Source organism: Andrena cerasifolii, chromosome 4, assembly GCF_050908995.1.
Source record: "Andrena cerasifolii isolate SP2316 chromosome 4, iyAndCera1_principal, whole genome shotgun sequence".
In the NCBI taxonomy this organism is placed as follows: domain Eukaryota; kingdom Metazoa; phylum Arthropoda; class Insecta; order Hymenoptera; family Andrenidae; genus Andrena; species Andrena cerasifolii.
This window is the reverse complement of record NC_135121.1, coordinates 7,013,160-7,026,788: the sequence shown is the minus strand read 5'-3', so window position 1 is coordinate 7,026,788 and position 13,629 is coordinate 7,013,160. Positions and strand designations below refer to the sequence as shown.

At 42.7% G+C, this 13,629-nt stretch overlaps 3 protein-coding genes across 6 annotated transcripts in view; 1 reads left to right on the top strand and 2 right to left on the bottom strand.

Moving 5' to 3' along the window:
* LOC143367712 (neural cell adhesion molecule 2) overlaps positions 1-4,363 on the top strand; it is a 258,269-nt gene extending 253,906 nt beyond the window's left edge. The window contains exons 13-14 of the mRNA XM_076809823.1: positions 375-565; positions 840-4,363. Of these exons, the coding sequence (XP_076665938.1) occupies positions 375-565; positions 840-1,112 (464 nt within the window). The 3' untranslated portion in view covers positions 1,113-4,363. The remainder of the gene's footprint in view (positions 1-374; positions 566-839) is intronic.
* LOC143367749 (uncharacterized) lies at positions 3,392-9,327 on the bottom strand. 3 transcript variants are annotated; one of them, XM_076809902.1, is made up of 6 exons: positions 9,258-9,327; positions 6,547-6,648; positions 6,354-6,464; positions 6,123-6,281; positions 5,062-5,230; positions 3,392-3,564 (listed from the first exon to the last, which is right to left on the bottom strand). In XM_076809902.1, exons 2-6 carry the CDS (start codon positions 6,643-6,645, stop codon positions 3,440-3,442), a joined length of 663 nt encoding a protein of 220 aa, XP_076666017.1. In that variant the 5' UTR covers positions 6,646-6,648; positions 9,258-9,327; the 3' UTR covers positions 3,392-3,439. The 3 variants fall into 3 exon arrangements, with proteins under 3 accessions (XP_076666017.1, XP_076666015.1, XP_076666018.1); XM_076809900.1 differs by lacking the exon at positions 9,258-9,327 and having other exon boundaries at positions 6,547-6,678; XM_076809903.1 differs by lacking the exons at positions 5,062-5,230; positions 9,258-9,327 and having other exon boundaries at positions 3,394-3,564; positions 6,547-6,678.
* A 794-nt stretch (positions 9,328-10,121) lies between these two features.
* On the bottom strand, positions 10,122-13,394 carry Nup44a (nuclear pore complex protein Nup44A). Of its 2 annotated transcripts, XM_076809747.1 has the most exons (6): positions 12,695-13,394; positions 12,457-12,613; positions 12,119-12,380; positions 11,818-12,048; positions 11,454-11,741; positions 10,122-10,622 (listed from the first exon to the last, which is right to left on the bottom strand). In XM_076809747.1, exons 1-6 carry the CDS (start codon positions 12,803-12,805, stop codon positions 10,481-10,483), a joined length of 1,191 nt encoding a protein of 396 aa, XP_076665862.1. In that variant the 5' UTR covers positions 12,806-13,394; the 3' UTR covers positions 10,122-10,480. The 2 variants fall into 2 exon arrangements, with proteins under 2 accessions (XP_076665862.1, XP_076665863.1); XM_076809748.1 differs by lacking the exon at positions 10,122-10,622 and having other exon boundaries at positions 10,776-11,741; positions 12,695-13,389.
* Positions 13,395-13,629: the final 235 nt, after the last annotated feature.

Below are 13,629 nucleotides of genomic sequence, written 5' to 3'. Positions count from 1 at the left end.
ATGCTCCCTGAATCGTGGCCACTTTTAGAGAGGGTGCTTCAAATATGCTGGAACAATGGTCGAAACTGCGTTCTATTCGACTAGATCGATGATTGGGGGTTGCAATAGATCTCGAGATCACTTGGGGCTCCTAGAAACCTTCTGAGATTCCTCAGAGTACAGCCAACCACCTGGGCCCTGAAATCAACAGAGGCTAGTCAGATTTTTGAAACCCTGCGGAATTGGATACTTTCAAAATTATAAGATCCTTGGAACGCCTTGAAAATCATTCAAGATCTTTGAAATCCTCATTGTCGGGATCAGCCCAAGACTGTAGGCTTTTATTGGTCCGAGGGTGAGAACGTTTTGTTTAATCCGTTGTGTTTTTGGAGCAGGCGACGAGCCGTCCGAGTATCTGAGGAAGAGGCGACTCGTCTCGACCATCGAAACATCCCCGTCGAGAAGTTTGCTGGAACACTCGACGGCCACTTCCGTCAGCGGTCACGGCAGTTACGTCGGTTATTGCACCATTCGCAACGGCATGCCGCTCCACGAGTTCACGAATCTGACGGCGAAGCATAAAAGCGTAAGCTGCAACTTCCGCTAATGCGTCCCTTCATTATCCACCATTACGCGTCTAGTGCTACACGCTAACTATCCAGACCAAACTTCCCACTACCCCGAAACGTGTCATCATCCCTTGCCGCGCCAAGAATCAATCTGAAGTCTCGTTAGACACACATTCCCCATTCAATCTCTGAATTGTACATAATATTTTTATAATTAATACTCCCCTTCGTTCATAAAATCGTCACGCGTCTTACGTTCAAGCACTCTCGTTCCTCATACCTGAACTTCAGTTTCAGCCAATAGTCAGCGACGTGTACGAGAGCGGCGTGTGCACTCTTCCAAGGCAGCACTGGCCCAGCCAGAGCGTGCAGTCGATGTCGATGACGATGAGCCCCCCGATGCTGTACACCAGCCTGGGGGTGGTCAGCAGGGCTTGCCCGAGCGGCACGCTGCTGGCCAAGGACGTGGAGGCGAGGATCCCTGGCCAGTGTTGCATCCAGTCGCAGAAGGACGGGAAAATCAGCACGCCGATCGTGATGGCGAAAAGGGAGAGCTCCGTGTGACGCTGCCGTCGCGTGCAGACCAGTCATGTATGAACAGTTCGACGCGTATTGTTTCTCGAAGTACGTATCAGGCCTGGCGCCCCTCTGCCAAGGCAGCCCGGGACGCGCGCGGATCAACGGCGAACCGTTCTCCAAGGCGTTCGTACTCCGCTTTCGCGGAGCTGTGCGAGTGAACCGTGAGATCCGGGAGATTCTTGTTACCCCGTTACGTTTCTTGCTGACCTCATTGGAGCGTCCGATGAGAGCTTACCGCTATCTGTTTGTAGACTGCAAAGGGAATGGTGTGTGGGAGTTGGTTGATTCGCGGGCATTCATAAGTTTCGAGCAACCACTTTTCTTCAGGGTGATAATACAGTTACTAGACTTGTTTGTGCTCCCACTGAGCACCCTGTATATTTTTCCAAACGTACGCGTCCGAGACGCTTTCACTCAGGCGTCTACGAAACGAACGCCAGTGAGAAGTCGATGGGACACGATCCGCAGGGGATCGAGAACAAAAGAGGCGTTTTTGGTTCGAAGCGAATTCAGTTATCCTCCCAGCGCTATAGCACATTGTCGCGTTTACGTTTCTCTGTTCGATCAAGTGCCCTTTTTGCATTGAACGGACGCGATTGCTCGAGCCACCGTGCGTTTGCAAAGTTGTAAAAAAATTCTGCGTGTGCGCGAGATTGAATTTTGTTGGTATATAAATATATATATATATATATAAATAAATAAATACGAAACTTATATACATACACGCACGTGTGATCGCGCGTGCTGTACATAATACACTTGAAATACGGAGGATATTTTATACAGATTGCTAGTATATATATATATATATATATAAAAAAAGAGAGAGAACAAATGAACAGAAAGAGGTTTATTCCCACTTTTACTATGGTACACTGTACAATTCGTCTAGTCGATGTAAGGAAACTCTATAATTAATTGTGTACATGCGTAAATGGTCGATCGAGCAGCCAGACTAAGGAGAATGTTCGCGAGTAAGCGGGGTGGCGAAGATCGAGGACGCAGAGACATATCGAAAATCAAAATTAAGCAGAGAGGAGAACGTCGGGAAAGTGAAGCGGTCGAAGGCGACGGAAGAAGGCAGCAGGAACGTTAAAAGATCCCCCATTACTTTCGCCAGCGCGCAGTACTTTTGGATTCTGTCGTAAGGGTTAAGTATCTTGTACAACGTGTAAAAGGAACGTTTCCTAAGCGATTGTATCGAGCGCACCGAGAGGGTTAAGCGGGCTTTTGTGCGTGGAGCGCGTTAAACGGCGAAGGGCTGTTCGCGGAGCAAATCGATGAGCGTATTTGGATTTCGCTTCGCTCTGTAAATGCCTCTATCTTTCCGTGGCACGATTAAAGCGTACGTGTGTTTAAAGAGGGATTAAGAAGCGGATGCTGGAGAGAAGAGGAAGAACAGCAGACGCGTGGAACGATCTGGATGCACGGTAGATAGCTCGATGTAATTATGGTTGTAGAAAAATGAACGGTGTTTTTCTCAGCGAGTCGATCGTGTAATATATCAAGGGAGAAAGGGTGAGTGAAAGGGTTAGTCGTTCTTTCGAGTCCTCTAGATGAATGTGTTCTTTCGATCGCTAGTCGTTAAGTTTTATCCTCGGGGAGGGGTGAAGGCAGGGAATTCAATCCCGGGATCGTAATCCCGGCTGCTTTTTGGATTCTAAACTCCCGGGATTTGATATATCAAGTTATAATAACCCGAGAATTTCGAGAATTTTTAAAAACGTAAATTAGCTTGTGAACAACTGAAAAATGTAAAAAAACGGAATCGAAAAAACAGCCGGGGTCTCGGGATCCCGGGACTGAATTCCCCAGGTGAAGATGAGCGTCTCTGATAGCGTTCGAGCACGCGTAAAGAGAAGATTATTGGGCGCGAATCGTTGTTTATTATTGCCATTGATGGAATTGATGTCGGTACATAGCCAGTGTACTAAGAGGAACTTTACTAATCGTTGTTACAAACAAAAAAGAAAACGCCTACTTCGTCTTGCATTAGCGTACACGCGAGCTGACAGGGTGGAAGAGTGGCGAGGGCAGAAGACGCGCGATAACAAAAAAAAAACGGCTTCTACGATTCCAGACGATCAATCTCGACATACAAACTGCCAACAACTTTTCATAACTCATTCATAGGATCCTTTCCGGCAACAGCGGAACGGTCTGAACGCGTGCCGACGCCGTTCGCGATTCATTTCGTCGACAGAGTCCCGAGTATTCTTGGGGGGAGACAGGACGCCACGAATGGGTGGCCATTTCTCAGAATGGGTCAGCATCTTTGGTGGCGCAGGGAGGTCCGCGGTAGATTGTTGCTTCTAGTGGTGTCCGCCGTGCATCGCCGGAGGAGCTTCGGCTTCTCTGGTCGAGCCAAGGTTCGAGCGATTGTCCGCCTCGAAGGCTCCGCGAAACATGAAGTCCCTGGGTGGCGGCCAGATGCTGTCTGCAAGGTAATCGCCATCCGTTACGAACCGTTTCACCGTCAACGTAAAGGCGTCCCTTCATCTTCAGAGTGAAAGTCACTCTTGTAGTGCAGAATTATTTGGTCAGTCCATGCGGAGCGTCTTGTGGTCTTTGCGCGCCAACTCACTGCGCGCCTTCGCGAACAGAACCCTTTAAGGGTAAGTCCGATCACCTGGTCGAGCCCGCGTGCGTGTACTTGACGAATTGCGGCGCCGAGTGTACGTATACTGGAGTAGTTTTCAACTCGAGTGTAGACGCACTGGAGGAATTGTTCCGCCGACGTAGTCGAGGAGTTCCGAAGTGGATTGCACGCGTACTCGGCGAAACTTCAAGCTTCATCTTTCACGTAAGCGATGCGCCGCAAGGTAGAATCTCGTTGCATAATCTCGACCGGTTCCTGCGCAGGGAATTGCCGCCTTTCGAAAGGATTCGCGACAACTCGCGCAACGACCACAAGAGCCGATCTACCGACCAGCAGTTGCACACCAATTCGCTTCGTTACTATGTATCTTTAGAGTAGCCAGGGATAAGAGCCAAAAGAAATCTTTTTAGATCTAAGAAGTACATGGAAGCATCGTCTCAGCCGTATACCGCCTGTTACGTCTGAACGAACGAGTCTGACCAGCTGCTTTCGCGAGAAACAAAACCATTCGAATGGAATTTGTATATGTAATTAGTTTAGCGACATCCGACACAAATTTCATGTACCCCGTAAAACAAAAAGGAGACGTTTTTTTGATATTGTAAATACTCTGAAATAAATAATCGTTTTTATTCAACGGCCATCTGTGAACTTTGCCCACAATCGATCTCTTCGGATCGAGAGAGGAATCCGGAGATCTTAGCTTTAGGTTTCCAACTCCAGAAGAAGTTAGTCGTCAGAGCCGTTCCTGGCGGGGGTGCGGAAGCTGCCCCCGCACCTGGGCGGCCAAACTTAAGAGGGGCCGAACTTAAGGGCGGCCGAACTTAAGGGCGGCCGAACTTAAGGGCGGCCAAACTTAAGGGCGGCCAAACTTAAGGGCGGCCGAACTTAAGGGCGGCCGAACTTAAGAGGGGCCGAACTTAAGGGCGGCCAAACTTAAGGGCGGCCAAACTTAAGGGCGGCCAAACTTAAGGGCGGCCGAACTTAAGGGCGGCCGAACTTAAGGGCGGCCAAACTTAAGGGCGGCCAAACTTAAGGGCGGCCAAACTTAAGGGCGGCCAAACTTAAGGGCGACCAAACTTAAGGGCGGCCAAACTTAAGGGCGGCCGCGGGCCGTTTATTATATGTAAAGTTTTTGACTAATAAGGATAATAATCGAAACTCTTTTGCACGATAACTGTTTAAAATTATGTATATATAGATATAAAAGTAAACACTGCATATCAAATTTTTAATTGAAAAATATTAAATTAACAAGGGCGGCAATATTGTTTTTGCACCTGGGCGGCCGAAACCCAGGAACGGCCCTGTTAGTCGTAAGTACAGTGCTGTTACCTTGATACAAATGAATGAACGGCACTGTGGCATGTATTTTGATATAGTCTTCCACAGTTAGAAAGACGGAATGCTTCGCGTTCAGCAAGTACTCCAGCACCGTGCTCTCGGGGAACATTCGTGAAATCTTGTCGCTCAAGTTCCGCACGACGTCCGTCATTGACACTGACTTTTCGATGCATAGTTTTAAATCAAGTATAAGTGGCTTTAATCGTTTGCAACACTCGACGCGGAAAATATTGGTCGATCGTGTATTATTATTATCATTATTTTTTTTTTATAATTATTATCAAAATAACTTCGAAAAGCGAAGTTATAAGCTATGATATAGTTAGGGGTCATCCTTAAATTACGTAAGGCTTCTTGGGGGGAGGGGGTCACGAATTTCTTACGTTTCCTTACAAAGGGGGGAGTCAGGTAGCGTCTTACGTAATATTGTTTAATCTAATTTTAAATAAATACAAGTTCTACCATTAATGTTCCAGAAAAGTAGTTGTAGTTTAAATTTCCCGAAACCGAGTTAAATTATATAAACCTTTAAAAGAATTTTAATAACTGAAAAAATGAAGTGTAAAAAGTATTACGTAAGGAGGGAGTTGGAATATCAAGTCTTACAAATTCTTATACTGGGGGAGGGAGGGGGTAAGAATTCATAAAAATTACCCTTACGTAATTTAATTACGGCCCCTTATAATAGACTAATAAAGTTATAAGGTATGGACCATAGAGATAGTATATAGACGGAGCAGAAGCTGGAACTATCGGCGAGGGGAAGGTAGGCTTGGAGGGGAAAAGGCAGAGGTTCGGATACAGGCACGTCGGTTAGCTTCGGATGCATTCGGCATGTATGACCACTGCGTTACCCGATTTACTCGTATCGCTCCCCTTACCGCGAATCTTACACCCCTTCCTTTACTTACAGTTGTGTGAAGTAAATCTTGTGGCTGACACTATTAGCCAGTTTACGTATTTAAAAACGGGGTCATGACTTGCACACCGATTTGCAATACAGGTGATCTTGAATGGTCATCAATACTTCTTATAAGTGTAGCGAAACTTACGTAATCGCGGGCTGTATTCGTGATACTCTCGCACAAGGTGTACACTTTCTCCAAACAATTGGCAACTTGCTTCTGGATATCAGTCAACTCGTACGACTCCAATTTATCTAACAGCGTAGGCGGCACCGTGTACACGTGAAACCATTCCGTGAAAAGTGTCTAAATGTTCGTACGAGATATCTCCATTTACCGCCACGAAAGTAGGGCTTTGTTTTTTAACGCGGAGCTTACTTGATGCACGTGATGGTAAAATGGGAGGAATATCGATTTTCCGAATCTGCAGTCCTCGCTTTTATCATCGTACAGAGCTTTCAAATGCTTGTAGATAATGTCCTCCGACGTCTATGTTAATGGGTCGATTTTTCATTTACGAAAGGAGAAATGTATGTAATCGAATTTGAAGGTTAGAATCGCGTTTGCGCACCTCTAGCACGTGGATGTAGTACTGTGGATACACTAGGAAGAGCCCACTTATGGGAACATTCGCATAATCTGCTTGCAAATCATTAATGATAGATTCCATTTTCTGCAAATCGTGTTCCTTACTTTTCATAACAGTCTCTGGCCGGTATTCATAGTCGCTACTTATTCTTAAGGGGGTAGACACGTCACGTGACCTGGCCGATTCGGCAGGTCGGAATTACAGCATTTTTAACTGCACAGAACTGGTAATACCGATAGATCGACGATTACCCGGTGAACGCGAGACGGAGCTGTTTGCTATTTCTGTATTCTATTCTGAATAAGGAAAGAAATTCTCAGCTGTTCCGCTATACTTATAAAAATTTAAACGGAAAGTCGGCTGGTACTGTAAACGTAGAAAATTCTCCTGTTACAAAATCCAATTTTGTGCATTCTGAAAATTTTCGCCAGATTTTGGCCCAGGTATCAGGAGAACATGAAGCGAAAAGAGGTATTCTGAATTTCAGCTTCGAAGGCAGCTTCGATTCTCTCTCCGAAGACGTTACTTAGTGCCACCTCTTTCGACATCATGTTCTCCTGTTACAAAGCCCAATTTTGTGCATTCTGAAAATTTTCGCCAGATTTTGGCCCAGGTATCAGGAGAACATGAAGCGAAAAGAGGTATTCTGAATTTCAGCTTCGAAGGTATCCTCGATTCTCTCTCCGAAGACGTTACTTAGTGCCACCTCTTTCGACATCATGTTCTCCTAGTACAAAGCCCAATTTTGTGCATTCTGAAAATTTTTGCCAGATTTTGGCCCAGGTATCAGGAGAACATGAAGTGGAAAGAGGTATACTAAAGGGTATAGCCGGTAAAGATGGTCAAATGTGCCCTTGAACCGAATTCGACTCACGGTGAATCATTCGAAAGCTTATTAAAAAAGAAACATTTGTGGCAATTTTCAACTTCGTATCTCCACCCGGAGGGTAGTAAAGGGCAAAAATAGGAAATCAGGTTTTTGCCGAATTTCTCCTATACTAGGGGATGAAAAATTTTGAAAAAAATCAGAGGCATTTCTGTTATCGGGGCACATATTAGAGAATTGTTTCAGATTTTTAAATTGAAAAACCAAGCTGTGAAAAATAAAAAACTACGAAAAAATCGGTTTTTAATTTTTTTAACTGCGGCGCAACTAATTGAAAAATCTGAAAAAAAATCAGGACAATAGTAACAATCATACGTACTTACAGTAAAAATATAATTATAGTGCCAAGCCTGCTTCGATACACAATCGGCATTTTTCAGCATTTTTTCGTAGTTTTTTATTTTTCACAGCTTGGTTTTTCAATTTAAAAATCTGAAACAATTCTCTAATATGTGCCCTGATAACATAAATGCCTCTGATTTTTTTCAAAATTTTTCATCCCCTAGTATAGGAGAAATTCGGCAAAAACCTGATTTCCTATTTTTGCCCTTTACTACCCTCCGGGTGGAGATACGAAGTTGAAAATTGCCACAAATGTTTCTTTTTTAATAAGCTTTCGAATGATTCATCGTGAGTCGAATTCGGAATTTTCGCCAGATTTTGGCCAATATATCAGGAGAACATGAAGTGGAAAGAGGTATACTAAATTTCAGCTTCGAAGGCATCCTCGATTCTCTCTCCGAAGACGTTACTTAGTGCCACCTCTTTCGACATCATGTTCTCCTAGTACATAGCCGAATTTTTGTGCATTCTGAAAATTTTCGCCAGATTTTGGCCAATATATCAGGAGAACATGAAGTGGAAAGAGGTATACTAAATTTCAGCTTCGAAGGCATCCTCGATTCTCTCTCCGAAGACGTTACTTAGTGCCACCTCTTTCGACATCATGTTCTCCTGTTACAAAGCCCAATTTTGTGCATTCTGAAAATTTTCGCCAGATTTTGGCCAATATATCAGGAGAACATGAAGTGGAAAGAGGTATACTAAATTTCAGCATCAAAGGCATCGCCTTAAAGTTGCAAATAAGACGCGCAGGCCTTTCAAGAGGCGTTCGAAAATTCTGTGTCTCTTCGTTAAACAGTCACTGTCTCGAAACATCTGCGCCACTTCTCGTTGGCAGTCCTCCTGAGTAGGCGCCATCTCGTATCTACTACCTCAACTAAATTTGTCACGTGACTTGCTATGTATTATCGCCAATATGGCGGAACTCTGATTTGGGAATGTAGTCACGATTTTTCGTTTTTCGTTCTTATATGAGCAGATTTTGGCCTGGGAGATGTCTCATTCGAAAGAAGAAGATTCAATGCGGAGCGCTCTGCTCACCGTTTGAGTCACAAAACTCTTTTAGTGACCTAAAAATGCTTGGATTCTGCGGGTATATTTTGTCAACTTTTGCTTTACTTTGGACACTGATATCATTACATATCAACACAATCTCGTTGAACCATGAGCAGAGCGCTCTGCATTGAACCTTCCTCTTTCGAATGAAACCTCGCCCAGCCCCAAATCTGCTCATATAAGGACGAAAATCGAAAAATCCCGAACCCATGTTTCGGGCCAGATTGTGTCGGTATACAGCGCGCTGCATTACCCGTGTCTACCCCCTTAAGCATGCGGCATCCTCTAACCTAATAGCTAGTAAAGGATGCCGAATTCTTAAGCATTTGCTTAAGAATAAGTAGCGACTATGAATACCGGTCTCTATTTTGTATACAATTATTGCCTACAATTAACTTATAGCTGATACCTTTTCTACTTCCGAATGTGTGCCATCATATTTCCCAATATATACGATACGCGTTACATATGTAACCTACAAATAAAACGCATAGATATGTACCTAAGTACGTTATGGGGAATTGATTTCTTTGCAAAGAGGAATTTAAAAATTGGCGGGCAAGGTCGAACTGTGCGTGGGATGCGCGCCGATGATGCGCACGAGATGTTAAAGAAAACGACAGACAACTTATTATAACTAATTACACTAACTTTCTACGCAAAGGCGTTGCGTTACGATATTCGAACAGGAAGAAATGAAACGAATTAAACAAACAGTAATGAAAATAAAATGTTTTTACCCTGCCGGCTGCATGCAGATTCTTTCTTACTACGTCCAGCAAACTCTTCCTCGCAGGCTCCACCACTCGTTTCATCATTTACGGCTTTGCTATTGCACAGTTTTTTGTTCTCCATGCACAATAGAGGAGTGCCACTATTCCGTCGCGCACGTAAAAGCAGCTTTTAACCGATAAAATTCCTGCAATATTACAGACCTAACGAACGAACGATCAAACATTTCGAAGTCAACTGACGGAATCTAGCAGCAGTTGCGAGGTTACTGCATTAGTCATGCAAGTGCAATTAAGTTATTATTATTCCACAATCTGTCATTTTGTTAGAGACTCGCATTAATATTATTAAACAACAATTTTTTTAATGCAGTCCAGATATATTTTAACCAATATATTACAGATTTTGTAAAAACATCTACTTGCAGTTTGTCCAACATAGTGTTCAACGTTGTTTCCGGTTTAAATTTCAAATATATTCGAAACAAAGGGTTCTCTGCCTCGTTTTATCAATTACGTATAAATGAATAATGTAAACGCGGTTTTTTTTAGATATATATTTTATTTTAATTGGATACAACTGTCCTATGGAAACAAAAAGTAATATACGTACAATTACAAAGAACCCATTCAGAAAGGTTGGTCAAAACAACGGTATAAAATAATGAAATTTACATTTATGTACAAAACGCTAATAATTACTGCCTAAATTTATTATTATAGTACTGACTGATGCATTAATTATCGCTATGTATTGCGTTCGTGCAATACTGATAAGTACGTGTAGGAGAAATTCGATTTTTCTTCGTCTGTCTAATAACAATAATACTCTTGAATGTAAACTTAATAATTGTGCCAGGCGTAGTTACTTTTTTGCTTTCGGACACTCGAACATCGGGAGTCATGGTGGCGTTACCTCGCTAGGATTTCCCAGCCACACGGAATTACGAAAGCGACCTTTCGTAACAGGTGCCTGCCATTGGTTAATGCACATTACTGTGACCGTAGGCTTCTCTGCAGTGACAGTTGCTATAGTTACTGCTCTGAAAGTGAAATAGAAATTAGTTAGATTATAGAATCGATGGTCGTGCGCTTTAAAAGTAACATAGAACTTAGCTGTGACGATAGAGTAGCATAAATACTAAATAAATCGTGTTACTTAACGTCTTAAGGTAGGACAAAAATAAAAGAGTGTGTTGTAATACAAATAAAGCATTTATTAGTTAAAAAAAGTATCTTACAAATTGACTGAGAAATCTGTTTCCGTTCGAATATTTTCCAAACTATAAAGACAATGTATTCAAGTGTACGCACATCGTAATGGAATATTTACAATTGTTTTTAACAGTAACAGAAATATATTACTTAATTTATTAGCATACCTAAAGTTTACAATGTAGCAAGCTTCCAACAAAATTTTCTCTTTAATTCATACTTTGAGGTGACCACTCCGTTTCAGACAGAAACCACTGAACAGTAAATTTACTACTCCGCCAAAATCATCAAGCGACCGTACATTAACATAGAATTTATTACAAAAAAATTTTCTAATGAAACATACATTTCGTGCCTATCTTATTTAACAAACGGTACAAGCTACTAAAATAATAGGAGATAGTGCAGCTAGTACAAACTTATAATTCACGTAAATCCGCTTAGCGCTACGATAAGTAGAAAGTATATAATTCTGTTGGAAAATAAGAATAACCAATGTCTTTATTATATAGTCGTAAGTCCTCTAGTTGTCACACAAGCAGTGCACAGTTGCGTGGGATAACAAAGAGCATGAAACCATTAAATGTTAACAAAGAAATCGTTCTCTCTAGTGCCAGGGCACTTGATTCGGGTGACTGATGGAACCCAATTTGTAGTACCTTGTTGTAGAAGGCGTTTGCTGTGTTCCGGTCGGGTGATTCGGTGGTGTTGCTGCTGTAGGGGTTTCCGCGCTCTGAGCAGAAGTGCCATCGCCTTTCAAAACAGCAACACACTTCCAATTATTAATGTAATTGTCTTTCCATAACCGAACGCAACCGTCGTCCCCCGAGCTTGCTAAAATGGTGCCCATAATGTTCCAACACACTCGCCATACAGTAAAATCGTGATCGAAAAACTGTGCCGCTGTAGTGATTTCAAAGCGCGGCGCACCGCTTTGCACGCTATCTCTGTAGAAAGGAATACGAACCTTGTGTAACTTCTCGTTCGTCGATCGTTCGTAGAAATTTCAGAATGTATACTCACAGTATAGGTTTCAATGAAATGATTCGTACATCTTTCGTCGCGACAGCCAATGTATGAAAGCTTCTGCCTAAATTCGGAGCGAAAGCAATATCATGCACAGGGTCGACGATCGCCAGTGTCTCCGTTTTCGCCCATCTTCTACTACTTTCAGAATATTCGTATATAAACACTTTTCCCCCAGACGATGGATTCGTATCGTCGCTTCCAACCGCTATCATTGGAGCGTGTAATCTAATAAGCATAATAAAATGAATAACTCTAAATCAAGCATACTGGTAGGAAGGTTTCGGTGTTTCATTACCTCGAGAGCGATGGATTCCACGAAAGGCAACTACATTGAAGCTTACAGCCGATATCGTGTTGCAGGGTCCATTGGCTCAGATTCATAACATCCGGAGCTTCGTATATTCGAATTACTCCGTCCTCGCTGCAGGTGGCTAACAGCAGACCTAGAGTTTTGGGTGCGAATTTCACGTCTGTAACAGACTTTCGAGAGTCCACTAAATTCGTTCGTCTAACCCAATGTCTCATGCCGCATTCGCCCGGGCCTGATCCTTCTCCAACTGTCAACGACGCATAGAAATATCGAGTTACTAATTACAAGAGAGGCAAAGAGGTAAGGGTCGATCGTAATTCTACCTATTTCCTCCCATACAGCCGCGGTCCTGTCGAAAGAACACGTCGCAAGAACTTGACCAAACTCCGGATGGGCCCAAGTAACTTTCCACACGGATCCACTGTGAGCTTTCCAAGATGCAGTTAAGTGCCAGTTCCCATGCTCGTCTTCGTCCCAGACCTATTTAAATTTGACAAACTTCACGCATGAGTACAACAACAGATCTGTGGGGGGCAATGTGTGAACTGTACGCTGGCTTACTTTCACAAATTGGTCACTGGAACATGTTGCCATTCGCTGCCCATAAAAATCGTAAGCGATGTCATGGATCAAGTCTTTGTGCTCAGCATTAATACTATGTGCTTCAAACATCCTTAATGATTATTCGAATAGCGAAATGCAAGGCGAACTTTCGCTACGATTGCGCGCGTGTTAATATAGTACATGTGCAGGTTAAGCGATGCCGCCAAAAAGTTTTTACACGAGGTAGAGAATAATGTTACAATACTGAAAGCTCTAAATAACGCAATAAAACATACAAAGTAATCGTCGCAATTACAATCACTTTCCTTCTCTGATATTTACTTAAAACTTTCGTAATGTTAAGTAGTAGAAAAAATACTGTATAATACAACTGATTTATCTAGCATTCTTTATCGTTAATTCGAGAAATAAAACATTTATTTAACATTCTTAAGTAAAATCACCGATGTCTTATTAATCAAACGTTTCTTTGTTCTTTAAATCTTGAATTTCGAATACGGTATTCGAACGCATTTCAATAAACCGGTTCAAAGCACGCTATTAGTATAGTTACGTTTCTATATCCCTAGCGACACGATTACCCTAACTTAAAATGTTCGAATAATAGAAGCCGTCATTTTCATTAATTAATTAATGCACGTTCAAATGGGTTATAATCTTATAATTTTTTACTTCTTACAATTATTAATAATTCCAGCTACTCGCTTTTATTTTACGTAGTGATCCTCTACTATTACCCGGCCGAAAGAAGATCCCCAAGAGGCGGGCTCGGGCGATACAGTCCGTCGCTATGACGATTGGTCGAATCATCTATTTGGGCACACTTTTAATGACGCGGCACACGTATTTTGGTTATTGGCTGAAGTAGGCACATACATTGTCGCACCGCGCGACAAAGAGAGCGAACAAAACCCATCGAGATCGAGTGGAAT